The sequence below is a fragment of the Saccoglossus kowalevskii genome, chromosome 20, assembly GCF_978046115.1.
Source record: "Saccoglossus kowalevskii chromosome 20, keSacKowa6.1, whole genome shotgun sequence".
NCBI lineage: Eukaryota > Metazoa > Hemichordata > Enteropneusta > Harrimaniidae > Saccoglossus > Saccoglossus kowalevskii.
In genome coordinates this window covers 19,743,099-19,757,751 of record NC_140660.1, presented here as the reverse complement: position 1 = coordinate 19,757,751, position 14,653 = coordinate 19,743,099, and the positions used below count along the sequence as shown (strand labels likewise).

The 14,653-nt window shown below is 33.5% G+C and overlaps 1 protein-coding gene and 1 long non-coding RNA gene across 2 annotated transcripts; both read left to right on the top strand.

Annotated features, from left to right (window-relative positions):
• The first annotated feature begins 26 nt into the window (after nt 1–26).
• LOC144356511 (uncharacterized) lies at nt 27–709 on the top strand. The gene is made up of 2 exons (XR_013421441.1): nt 27–47; nt 378–709. It is a non-coding gene; the product is annotated as an uncharacterized LOC144356511 (long non-coding RNA).
• A 1,324-nt stretch (nt 710–2,033) lies between these two features.
• On the top strand, nt 2,034–6,875 carry LOC102810398 (cytochrome P450 2C23-like). The gene is made up of 4 exons (XM_085494425.1): nt 2,034–2,102; nt 2,802–3,120; nt 4,529–5,507; nt 6,707–6,875. The coding sequence occupies exons 1-4, from the start codon at nt 2,034–2,036 to the stop codon at nt 6,873–6,875; spliced, it is 1,536 nt and encodes a 511-aa protein (XP_085350551.1).
• The last annotated feature ends 7,778 nt before the right edge of the window (nt 6,876–14,653 follow it).

Genomic DNA, 14,653 nt, shown 5'->3' with positions numbered 1-14,653 from the left:
ACCATACCATACCATTTTAAGTAATTTCAATCGCAATACAATAACAGGTAAGGCTGAATATTTCCGTTTTTTTAATAAAATACAATAGAAAGACTTCAGATATTGTATTCAAGTGATATTCACTGTGAATAACATTATATACATAACGGTGTTATCAAATGAACAATAGTCCAATTAGATTAACTTGTTCCAATATCACAGTATGAAGATTCGTGGGGTAATAAATCCTACTGTGAAAATTTTAATCACATCAATGTTTGTTCAAATATCGGTTAACATCTCGTTGAATTCCATTTTTATGAATGTTGGTGAATATATTCAGCGTATTTTTTTTTATCAGCTGTGAGTATTGATATATACCGTGTATTTCCACGTAGAAATGGCATCAACCCGACTTGTAATGTTGCTGGTCCTGATAACACTGTCAGTGAAACAAGTACATATGGTAGTCGGAGGGCTTCTTAAGGAAATTGGAAGAGACATGAAAGATGATGATAATGCGATCAAGAAACAGAATGAAGATAAAACCGACATTTCATCAGAAAAACAATCGGATATCCCGGGATTAAAATGAAAATGAAGTATTAATAGACGTCATAAACAACCATAATTGTTTCCCTAGTGGACTGCATTGTCTATGTATGAGTTAGCATATACACATCAATGTAGTAGCCTATATGATAAACTCAATAAATATAATAAAACACTATACTGATGTTTGTTGTTGTACTTAATTATGTTCTAGCTATAACATCCCCCTTAGTTACTTTGTCAAGTCAGATGCAGAAAGTTAGCTTCATGTACAAGTTAAAATAAGAAAAATGATAATATATTTTTTATCAGCTTTGAAAAAGTAGCTACATACGCCTTTGCATACACCATAAAAGGGCTCCCTCGGAAGCCTCCATCTGAGTTCACATGAATCACCCATGAACGTATGAAAATGATCGATGAGTAACTGCAAATGTATAGTTGTGTGACTGTACATAATATAAGATGATAAACTATAAACAAGTGTGACCACAAAAGAGCAAGTGTAGACGTACTGGAACATAAACGTTACCTGTTACCTGAACACTCGTAATTTGTATTTAAACTATTTTAAATAGTAATAAATGAACCTCTGATATTTGCGTTAAAGGGAAAGTGACTATATTCTTCAAGATGTGTAATTGGTAATTATGGCTGTGATCAGTGTGAATTGCAAATTAATCGAAAACGGCTGCCAGAACTTGGTTTAGGCACTCAAATGGTGTCCAATTCTCAGATGTCATTGAGTCTCCTGTTTCGCTGATTCATGTTATGGATTTGGAACAGTGGTGCGATGACACAAGAGAATCAAACTCTAATGGAGAGGACAAAAACAAGTCTTTCCCTTCAAGAATTCTCGTTAACCATTTGTATCGAGGGTCTTTTCAAATAAAACTTCCCACGCATTTGTAGCATATACTTTGCATGGTGTGATTAGATTTTGGGATATTGCTTTGCAAAGGCCACAGTATAGTAAAAGTTAAATTTAAAATTATCAAAGTTTTGCAAAGCTCTTTGGTCAAAAATATTGCCAAAAACTAAAAGCCAATGTCAAGTGAGGGTCGTATTTGTAATGTGCCCAACTTAATATAGACAATTCAAGCATGAATGCATGGTGACAAAGAATGACTAACAATAATGTTAATGTAAGCTCAACGCAGCGTCATAGGTTGGACTTCTACTAGTAAGTTGTTGTTTTACATGTCAAAATCTGTTTACAATTAAACGCTTTAGTATTGACCAACAATAAAGGAACTTTTTTCGGTTAAAAATGGCATCAACTCGACATGTAATTTTGCTGGTCAACCAGAGCGACGTATTCGGTTGACTAAGGTGCTGGTATGTCACACAGTTTTGTTAATGAAAGCAGATACCTAGGATAAATATAACATCGAAATTCGTGATCCGGTTTACGATCAACTCACTATATCATTTCTGGAGAAGAAAGTTACAGCCTCATACATCTTGCTCGTAAAGCTGCTTGTTTTGATTCAATTGGTAGCATGGGACATGGATTCGATGGAATTAATTTTCAAAGAAATGTAGCGATGCCAATGACAGATAAATTTCAAGTATATATATGACATACAAATACATTTTAATAATATTGCATTAGTGAAAATAGCCTCATATGGTATGAAAATAAATTAATAATTTACATACAAAAATATTTCGAGTTGCAAAATTGAAGGAAAAATATATATACAACGCAGAGTAGTTGTTATACACATTTACAATAGCGTCTGTATGGAGTTTTGGCGTAACACAAATTTTTATCAAGATCGGTTCTTAAATAACTTTTCTTATACAAACGTAAATGTATCTGGTCATAATTATTCTACGCCAAAACACGTGGTATTTTTTGATTGATAATTGTTAGAAACGTCAGAACGCATTGGTAGCAATTACACATAACACATTTATTAATAACACACTGACAGTATAAAATAATACTTTATGTTAAGAATGCATATAAAGATACAATTTTCGCCTTTTTGCGATAACACTATAATCTTTTGATCAACACTATTTTAATTCGATCTTTTTTACAAAGGAAATAAATCTATAAAATCTATAAATAATTTTACCGTGATACCGTAGTTTTTTTTCGATCGACCGTCTGTCACTACCACATTAATCACGTGTACCTTATGATACTTGTCTTGCTAGGACAGTTAAGAAGAAAATTAGTTAGCCAGTTGAAGTCCGGCGTCTACAAATTGCTGCTACCATGAGTACAGTTCTTAATGATGTTACAACCATCGTTTTAGGCACCATCATTTTTATATTCATCTCCTGGACATTATGGACAAGGGTCAAATTATCGCTGTGGAAAAATACTACCACCTCTTCCACCTGTCCTGTCCATCATCGGAAACCTGCACATGATATGGAGTCGAAACCCTTGGCAGGATATGATGAACATTGCCAAAAGATACGGCAACGTGTACAGACTACAGCTAGGCACAAAAGAAGTGGTTGTGTTGAATGGTTATGATGCAATTAAGCAAGCTCTGTTGAGACAGAACGAGAGTTTCAATGAAAGATCTGTCAACATTCAGATTGAGATTCTGGACAACCAAGGAAGAGGTGAGAAACATCTTACGGTCATTAAACATTGCTCTCAATTTCATCCTTCAACAAACTTATATTTAAAATTCGCCTATTTGCATGGAAAACGTTGAGAACCGTATTTTCGAGAGAAAAACAATTCAACTAACTTAATTATTAGAAGAAGGAGCGTGGAACAACTGGAAATTAACCACAAAAGAAGCCCTTGAACGAGATTTTCAAATTTGAGATATTGTTGATAACAAGAGAATCATGATAATTGTCCCAGCTTCTTAAACAGTGTCACATTCTTTTCCGTCATTTCGTCTACTGTTACAAATACATAGATAGATAAGGAGAACAGTCAAATGGTTGGCCAAAAAAGCAATGATATAATTTGATTACGATGTGTACTGTTAAATGATTCAATGAGAAATATTTAACATTTAACTTTAGAGCGCAGAGATAATCTATTTTATCGAAAATTCTGATCAAATCCTGTGTCAAATAACAGACAAATTTACGAAGATATAACATGAAACACGATATATTAGAAATTGCAACTCTTCAAATGCGCCTCTCCATTGTAAGCAGACACGTTTTTCGTTACGCCATATCGTACTATACCAAATAAGAAACCGCGGGCAGTGAATTACAGTGATTAGATGGACATACGTAATTTGATTCTATGACGTCAATTTTAATACAATTTTACACACAATAAAAGCTCCGTATAATCATGGTAAGAAAGACTTTTTATATGCATATGAATATTATAAAATTAAATTTATTTCAATCCTTACAGACACAACTGTGAGTTACCGACCAAATTGCAAAAATGTTGCCAACCAAATTTAAGAAAGACAGATTATGGCGTTCAAAAGAACACCAATCACGTACTGCTCTAGATCTACTTTTCAAATTAACTAATTGAAAATGAATAGCGGTACCGGGGAAGCATATTGTCGGTTAAGACAATGTGATGGAATACATGTGTCACGTTTTATATATACTCTTCATCATTATTTTCATTTCGTGCGCCTAGTTCCCTAAATATCCGTGTTAACACATTATTATAATAGTAATGAGCATTATTTTGACATAATTACTCGATTCTTTGAAATTGAGCAGATTTATTGTTCCAGAAATAACAATTCTCAGGATTCATAATAAATCAATGAAAAAGGGAAAAAAGTTATTTGGTATGAACTTTTTGTCGCTAGCGTGCGTTGTCCCAATTTGATGTGTTTCGAGCTCTGAACAACCTACTATCATAATGGTTATGCCACTTTCAATATTACGAAACGTTACAAAATCGCTGTATATATATATATATATATTGGCAACTATTGCTCTAAATCGACCTGGACAAGTAGGGAAAACGTGGAGAATGTGTTTCATATAACGGGTTGAGTGTATATAATGAAAGCTAATTATCTTTTTATAGGAATAGCTTACGCTAGAGGTGTACACTGGCAGGAGCATAGGAAGTTTACTAGAGTTTTAATCCGTGAGTTTGGTTGGGGAAAAACGGATGACTATTACAAGATAATTCAAACAGAGGTAAAATGTGTGATGAAGGAATTGATTGATACTAAAAAAGGCGAATCCTTTGATCCTGATATATTCTACCATCATTCTGTCTGTAACATCCAGTGTCAATTTATTTTTGGTAATATATTCGAGTATAATGACAAAAAGGCTATACAATTTTTTGACGCATTAGAAGGATTCTCCTTGGATACCAACCCAGCTGTCATGATGACCATTTTTTCCTTATTGGTCAAAATCCCATTTGGAAGCACTAAACGGGTACTCAGCCATATATTTGTAGCACGTACATTTATCAGAGGTCAAATTGAGAACAGACTTGCACTGCGGAAGAAACTTGGAAACTCTTACAAACCAGCCAGGAAAAACTATATCGACTGCTACTTGGATGAGATTGAAGCGAGACGTGATCAGCCCGAGTTGGAGTTCAGCAATGACTTTTTAATATTAGCCCTACTCGACATATTTTTCGGCAACCAGACAGTTGGTGATGTACTCACATGGACAACATTAATGATGGTGTATCACCCAGAAGTGCAGAAGAAGGTACAAACAGAACTAGATCGTGTAATTGGTCCTGATAGAGATTCAGATGCAAATGACAGATACAATCTTCATTACCTAAATGCAGTTCTATTTGAAGCTACTCGAATTCGCCCCAACTCGCCATTCGGCATCCCTCGTATGACCAATGAAGACACATCGATCTGTGGTTATTTTATTCCCAAGAAAACTTATGTAGTGCCAAACTTGTGGTCCGTGCAGGGAGACGGAAAATACTGGCCCAATCCTATGAAGTTCGATCCTGAGAGAAATCTGGATAATAATGGAGTTTTCACTCAACAAAGCCGTGTACACTTGCCATTTGGAATAGGTAAGTACATATATACATAACTAAAACAATTGCTTAAAGATTATGCACATTTTTGTTCTGTTCGAGGCTCTATACATACATCCGGAAATCATTTGCGAGTGGGACATATTCTTATCATTGGGAATTTCGAAATCCCCAAAAGAGACAAGCAGTTCAAAAAGAATGTAACATAGCGAATACTGAATATTATTATACATTTGTCACCGTAACGCTATAAGTTACAGAGTGTCCCGACATTTTGCGGTATTTTATGGGATATTTTCATCCTATCATAGTGGAAATGCGAATTCCAAATATGGAATAATTACGCGCCTAAGCGTCGTTTAATAATAAAAACAAACATAGCTGCCACCAGAGTTTGAACGGATTCCACACAAAGTAGTTTGCTGACTCTGTTCTAAACTTTTTTGATTTCGACATTCCCATAATGTATCCTTGGAAGGAAAAGATGTATAATAATAAGGTTATTTCGAGGATACCTCAAATTATGCACGCAGACAGTACGCTGCTGCGCGTCGGTCGATTCTCCGCTGTACTGTCTTCCTGCATACTTTGAGTTATCCTCGTAATTACCTCACATTATTATTAACAATAACCTCACAAAAGTACTAGATGCGTGACCTCTAACATATTGGCATAATGGGAGACCAAGAAATAGCATATTCAATCGTAGATCATCGAGCAAATTTCCATTGAAAAAATAAATGTAAACTCAAAACAATATACATAGACCACGGGGTATACATACAAGGGGTGTCGGGTGTTTCGAAGTAAACGGACATAAACTGTTTCACATTTGAAATATTATGTTTCTGCCAGCATAGTTATCATATTGTTTAATGTTTCGTACCTTTGTGCATAGTAAAAGTTTTTATAATTTATAGGGACAATATGACTCTTTTTTTCATTAAAATACACTGTTTTAATAAAAAGCACACTGTTTAAATTTAAAACATGTGTATTATATTCTAAAACATCTGTATTTTCTATCAAAACATTCGTGTGTCAAAGATCAGATACTCGACAATAACATTGATACAAACTTCAATAACCAATCATCCAACCATATACATGACGCTTACCCGAAAAAGGCAAATCCCTTTTTATTTATTTATTTATTTATTTATTTATTTATTTATTTATTTATTTATTTATTTATTTATTTATTTATTTATTTATTTATTTATTTATTTATTTCCTTCCACGTGCCTGTCTCGGTCAACAGTTAGCTAAAATGGAGTTGTTTATTTTCTTTGCAAATTTACTGCAGCATTACAATATATATCTCGTCAAGGACGCTAATATCAAGTCCCTTGGTATGACGAAAATCATGCCTTTCTTCATCCGATTTCAGAAGCGAAAGAATTAGTGTTGAATATGTGACGTCAGAGATGGTTTTAATTGAATCGTGCAATATTTTTCATGGTTATGTTGGTTAATTGTAAGTGTTGGTGTTTAGGAATATACCGGATTCTGCCGTAAATTTGGGGTTAACAATTTCATAAAAAGATCATCAAATATTTTTTGGGGACTTGAACGCCGGCAGTTGGGCCACCCAAGACGAAAGAATCTATTGCAGAAGCTAATCTAAAATTTGATACATGTTTTTCTTGCTGAATTAAAAAGTAGACCGCCTAAAATTTCATTACAATGTCACCCAGTGTCATTTTTCTCCAAAAAAATCACATTAAAGAACCTGGTACGTCAAATACATTTTTTTAAATTTTATTGGTAAGTATATTTTAAACGAAGTTTCAAATAAAAACGAACACAACTGCATTGCGTCACGGTAGCAGCAAATGATCATGGTTGCGCAATCCGGTCATGCTGCGTTTCACAATTGTTGATTATTACTCAGTATTGATTATAATAACTTATTTTCATGGTAGGCAAATGATTCCGGTCGCATTTTAACGATCGATGCTGTCGAGTATCCGCCGTTGTTCTTCTCTTGCATGACCTAATAGGTCAAATCGCTAATTAACCAATCAAAATGCTGGATGATGCCAACGTGTTCGAATTACCATAGCTCATTTAAATAAGTTAATGTTACTGAACGCAACGCGGAAGAGATTTGCCGATGTTGTAGTACGATATTTTGTCTTGGATTTTGATGGGAAAACGGGATGATTTTTTTTTCAAGTCAAAATATAGTTGTTTTCAAAAGCTAATCCGAGCATTAGAAGAATAATTTAATAATTTAACATTGTTTACAATGATAACAGCTCATTGTAGAAACAATGTCACTCTAGTCACAATAAACATACTCTTGAAATAAAAACTTAAATAGACTCTATTTTAGGCGTCAGGAAAGATTGAAATATCCGAAAAATGACACCAAAATATTTAAAAAACAACAACCTGGGCGATTTCTTGGTCCTATTTTATTTTTTTGAAAACCCAAACTGCCGTTTAACGGCCCAGGACGAATTTACGGCAGAATCCGGTATTAGGTAAACTAGAGAGTAAATGGGTTATATAATTATGGGAAATGTGGTATAAATAGTTACGTACATTAAATGAAACAAGGTTATCACTAAGATCAAGAGAAAAAAAGAAATAGCTGGAGTGAGAAAATTCATCTTGTATTCATTGTTTTTGGAAGCACGGAGACACAAGTCCCAAAGAGAGATAGACTGGTTGCATTTAAAAATCAAATGCCACTCATTGCACGTGGAGTAATATAACAAATAATCAATAAACATAAACGTTGAAAATAAATAATAATTGCAGATTAAACAAAATATGTGGTTTGTTTGAGTTTATTTTATAACAACTTTGAAATTCAGTAACGCTGTAAAATAATACCATACCTCGCTCAACATCTCAACATGAAATTCATTATTCATGAAATACAATATTATATATTTCCACTCCGATTTAAATATTTTTAATGATAAACATGTACACACAGATGATAACATCGTCAGTATATTTGAATATTTGCTTGACAACATATTCATGGGATTTGGTGGCCATGTCTTTCAACAAAGCATTGACATTTCAATGAGAATGTACTCTTTTATTGGCCAATTTATCCTTTTACCTAGATGAGGAATTTTGTGAGAAACTTTAAAAAACACATGGAAGGAAAATCATGCAATTCTCCGGAAGGTTCATTCATTCATTCATTAATTCATTCATTCATTAATTCATTCATTCATTTTTGAGTATCATTCAATTATTCATATAATTTCCACTTTTGTTTTCGTCCAGAATGGCTTAATTGCCTGGTGAGCCTCTCACTGCAACTTTTGCTTGACTTAAATAGCCTTAAACTGCCATGTTTTCGACACTTGATAAAGTTTAAAATGCGTTTTAAACATGTTTATAATATTGATCCATATTTGTTTGGAAATAAATGCGTTTAAAATGCATTTTACTATGTATCGCGTAGTATAAATATTTTTAAAGCGTATTTATAAAAAAAACACGTTAAAATGCATCTATAAATAAATGCTTAGTGTAAATACTTTTTGAACAGAATCATCAGCAGTCACTGGATTGTGAGTATAAATATATTTTTAGAATCAAAGGTTTCTGAAAATAATGAACATACATTGCTAAAAAAAACACTATTCACAATCCGCTTTATTACAAATTAAAGATTATTATAAAAATAAATGAGTTATTGAAAATTAAATGTCTTACATGCACTGGGTGTATAAGTACAGCCATATCCCATGAAGCACAAAATCAAAGTATCAACAATTGGTATTAAAAAACATACAACATGAAGTATGAAACACAAAACACATTTCAAGCCCCCCCCAAAAAAAAAATCAGACTTCTTGAGCATCGGTGGTTATGGTATATCATGTCCATTGTGTAAATAAAAAAAAAAATGTTTATTTTTTCCACTGCCATACTAAATTACATTATCATTATTTAAAAAATGTGTTGCTTACAAGTATACGACATATAAAGTTAAAGAATCTTTTATTTTATAATCTAAGTGGTTTCTGAGGTCTCCATCGCCTCTACAAATAAAAACGTACATACAGTTAGCTATTGATGTTTATAATTTAACAGTCGCTCATCTGAAATGTTTTCTCTGAAAAGCGACAGGCAATTGCCTCAATGACCCACCTTTTGGTGGCCTTTAATGTTTACTACGCAGTTTCAATGAAGTACTCTCTTTAAATATTGCTGTGTATACTGTCAATTGTTTCCCATCTATCAGGTTTTCTTACAGGTAATCTTTAAAGAAAACAAATACAGTTCTATCAATACAAACATTCACCCACCATGGCAGAAACAAATATTTTTAATTTAGGACAAAGAAAAACATGTGAACTCATTATTTTCTTCAAACACCATGACTAATCACTTAGGTAATTAGTAATTTTAGTTCACAAATTATACATTTATTTGCAAAATATATGGCAGTGATCTTAGCCATATGTATTTTTTTTAAATAAAGCAACACATTCTCTCCCATATAATGAGTATTTTACACACCTTGTTGACACCAGTGTAGCACAAATAACATTCCAATGCATTCATACAATTCCATGAATTGTGTAGCGAACTATGAACAAACTCCAAAATTCTTGGCGTCCAATATAAGTGTCATGTGACCCATGAAAATGCCCACTGCTATTAGAATGTCAGCTGAGTGTCTCTTGCCAATGCGTCACTTGCCAACGAATGAAACAAATCAATATACACAAATATTACTTGCAACTAATTTATTACAGTCCCAATATTGCATGACAAGCAACGATTGACTGCAAACAGACAAAAACAGTCAATAAGTGAATTGCTGTACACAATAATTCATACAGTAAAATACAGCATACGATAAACGACATGACTTGAGAAACAGTGCCCTCAAGCGGGTAAATTCACATTCACTGAATTCATACAGTAAATATTCATGCAGAGCTATAATCTGACATGAACACAGCAAATTGCAAGAAATAATATTCTCACCGTATTTATAGATTGACCCAGCAAACACAATTATGAGGCTTTAAATCAGTCAGGATTAGGAGTGCTCGACGGCAGTAATGCAGACAACTTTTACATACCTATACACACAACTGACCTCTGACCTAGGCTTACCCAAACCTGCAACTAGAGGCGCTGTTTGTCCACCAGGTTAAACTAATAATTACGTACATATGCATGCTGTATAATGAAGAACACTAACTAAAATCCGGAGCGAAATAACAGTTGATGATTCCAAGTTATTGTATCAATGTTATATATTCCCTTATTTGTCGAAAAGTGTTTATAATTCGCCTGGACCACTCAAGAAAATTTTTTGGCTGAAGACAATGGGCAAATCAATTGATTACCACATAATTTATTGGTAGTAACACGCAGGCGACATTATTCCAGCGCTAAACTAGTTGTCTGTAACATGAACTGACGGCCCGTCACGTGATGCTTGCTCATTTACATAGGATCATAGCTCAAACGTAGACTCGATAGTTCAACTGTACTGGGGTTTCTACGTTTTTGCCTTGTAGATAAACATATTACTTATCATTTTCTTGAGTCCAGTTAATTTTCTTTGGATTTTAAATGCATAAACATGAAGTTGATCAAAATAGATAATATATTTTCTATGATATAAATAAATTTTCACTATTTTTTCAAAATATTTTTCGAATAGGTTTGCATTTTTTGCTTTCAAATTTATTTATCTTGTGCTTGCATACCTTTACTATGCTGAGAAATTTTAGCTACGACGCAAGTAATTTGGGCTGTGAATAGCCTTGTAGCAGCATGAAGATAAGCTAAAATGAGTAGTATCCTAGTCACTCACGTACATGCAGATACGCCACTTGCGTTTTGAGATGAACATCACTCGCTGTCTCATGGGATTATTTGTTTCTTATTGGTTCACACTTCCATCAGTCTTGGTAGAAACATGCTTAGATATCTGACGAATGCAACGAATTTATGGATTTCAGTTACAACTATTGGTTTAGACATTTTCATTACTGATTTCACATTTGCAGGGCTTGGGTGCGATGATATCCGTGACTTCAACTTTTGGTCATGATGGTAACTTTTTCAAAATCTCGCCTTATACCATTTACCATTCCCATTTACTAGACTATTATCAGCTAATATCAACTATGGATTTCACAATATGCTGTATGATTCTGCAGCCAAGTAGGGATGTAATTTCTCCGTAGGCTTTATTGTTGCCTTGTTGTACATAATGACTTTTCTACCTGTATGTACCTGTAGCTCATCAGGTCACTAAGAAATATCACTAGAATAATATTACATGTTTCTCCCAGATTTTGTTGGCAATTCTCTTCCTTAAATAAACGATTTCGGCATAACATTACTTTGGAAAAGGCCTTACTTTCATTTCGATGACAGAGTTAGTAACTGTATTTTCTCGAATTCGTCAACCTTATTTTTAGCTATGCTGTAAATTTGTCTAGGTTTCAGTTTTCTTTGCATGCAATGTGATGAAAAAATGCTTCATTTTCTTGCAGTTATGACATTGCATACCATGTGTGGGACATTTATCCCATCTATGATTCCTTCCACAATAATGTTATATTGACTGCTTCACTCCAGCAGGCATCTTACATGATGTAGTACTATGATTTTTGTCTTGCAGTGTGAACAACTACTAGATTTTCTATCTTCGTGATTTGTTTTAATAATCCACAGAACCAACAAATTTGAACTATTTCATGTGTATATTCGTCCCCATTTAGTTTAGCATAAACACTGACACTAGTTGCTGATCCGCTGAACGTCATACTTCCAAACTTGCAACCTTGCTGTGCTTATTGACCCCGGTTTGATCTGATGCACCTAATTTGCAGAATTATTATTGGTAAACTGCTTCGGCTGTTGTACTGAAGTTAAATACAAAGTTGCCATTTTGAACCTTGTCATATTATATTATAGACTATATAGATGATTTTACAAATAAAAAGTCAGCGGATACGTGCCTTTTCCAGCCATATTGGATTTTAAAAATTAAACATATATTTAACACTCGTATTCAGTATAGCGCCCTCTTGATGTCTGGATTACAAATGTGCAAACATTTGACAACCCCTGGATACAAAATAAATATATATTTATTTTAATATCTGGATTTTAAATTTCTTCACTTTTTATACCTACTTTACACGCACACATTGTTGTTTCGTTCATACATATAACTGTATAATATTTGTTGTCACAAGAAAGGTTTGTGTTTAAAACCATCGAAAGCACGTACACAGTGTCTGGCACCTTGTTGAACATAGTACACTATTTACACAAATGACTCAACCCTGATTATTCCAGAATTTCACCTCAATGACGATGACGTTTATTTTGTTTTAAATGTGATATCTAAAAATACACGCAAAAAGGTGACTTAAATATTGATAAATGTATATATATATACAAATTCACCATATTTGAAAAAAGTTCCTACGAATAAACTTTACAAAGTATGTATGTATGTGATCTGTGCATTTATATAAGTAGTTCATAGGCGCAATAAACTATTTAGATATAAGCAATTGTTTTGGGCAGCAAAATCATAGATTCGACCAACATTTTACGGAGTGAACTAAGCTGGATGCTTTGTTTTATGGATACATCATGTTGTATCGTATGATATGTCATTGGTCTATTGTCCAACACACACCACCGACAACCACCTACATCTCGCAAAATATGTTGTTTCACTTTGTTAAATTACGGCATCTTGGACACTAACAGTAGTTAGGCCTGGTTGAGGTCGAGGTTCCTGTACCCTTAGTATTCTCGCAGATGTCCTTCAACTACCAGTTTAACTGTTATTATGGTTAAATATGGAACATTGTGTGCAGACACCTAAGCGTTTTACTTACAAATGAAGTCGTTAAATTCATTGAACTTTATTTTCGATTATCAAAATTATGATAATGTCAAAGAGGTGAAAATAAAAACAGGTGCCCTTAATCATATTTCACAAACAAGGAAGTCGTTTAACAACATTTTATAAAACGTAGCGTTCCAATTAATGGATATTTCAACCCATTACATATGTTTGTTGTGCGAGGATGAAATAATCAAAAAGCAGAAATCACAGTTCATTTGATTTTTCAACCCAGCAGATATGTCACGTTCCATATTGACGTACGGACATACTCCGGAATTGTAAATTGCCCTATACGACTTTTTGTCTAAAGATCTACAGTCGAGTATGTTATTTCCCCTTCCTCTGTCATTGAGATAACCACCTGATGAATAAAACATGTCGACAATTAACATAATCCTGTTTATCCAAGACGTATTTATAGCAACAACGTACCATACCATACCATTTTCAGTAATTTCAATCGCAATACAATAACAGGTAAGGCTGAATATTTCCGTTTTTTTAATAAAATAGAATATAAATGCTTCAGGTATTGTATTCAAGTGATATTCACTGTGAATAGCATTATATACATAACGGTGTTATAGAATAAACAATAGTCCAATTAGATTAACTTGTTCCAATATCGCAGTATGAAGATTCCTGGGGTAATAAATCCTACTGTGAACATTTTAATCACATCAATATTCGATCAAATATCGGTTAACATCTCGTTGAATTCCATTTTTATAAAAATTGGTGAATATGTTCAGCGTATTTCTTTCTATCAACAGTGAGTATTGATGTATACCGAGTATTTCCACGTAGAAATGGCATCAACTCGACTTGTAATGTTGCTGGTATTGATATCACTGTCAGTGATATAAGTACATATGGTAGTCGGAGGGCTTCTTAAGAAAATTGGAAGAGACACGATAGATTATGATAATGCAATCAAGAAACAGAATCAAGATAAAACCGAGAATTCATCGGAAAAACGATGGGGTATCCCGGGATTAAAATGAAAATGAAGTAGTAATAGACGTCATGAACAATCATTATGGATTGTCTCCTTTATAGACTGAGTTGTCTATGTACGAGTTAGCATATACACCTTATCAATGTAGTAGCCTATATGATAAACTCAATAAATATAATAAAACACTATACTGATGTTTGTTGTTGTACTAAATTATGTTCTAGCTAAAAGATCCCCTAACTTATTTCGTCAAATCAGATGCAGAAAGTTAGCTTCATGTACAAGTTAAAATAAGAAAAATGATAATATATTTTTATCACCTTTGAAAAATAGCTACATATGCCTTTGC

What these genes read in the sequence shown, in the direction of transcription:
- LOC102810398 (XM_085494425.1), top strand. Translation starts at nt 2,034, where the DNA reads ATGGGACATGGATTCGATGGAATTAATTTTCAAAGAAATGTAGCGATG. An exon ending in CAATGACAGATAAATTTCAA is followed by an intron (nt 2,103 to 2,801) that starts GTATATATATGA and finishes CCATCGTTTTAG; the next exon opens with GCACCATCATTTTTATATTC. An exon ending in CACTTGCCATTTGGAATAGG is followed by an intron (nt 5,508 to 6,706) that starts TAAGTACATATA and finishes TATTTATTTCCT; the next exon opens with TCCACGTGCCTGTCTCGGTC.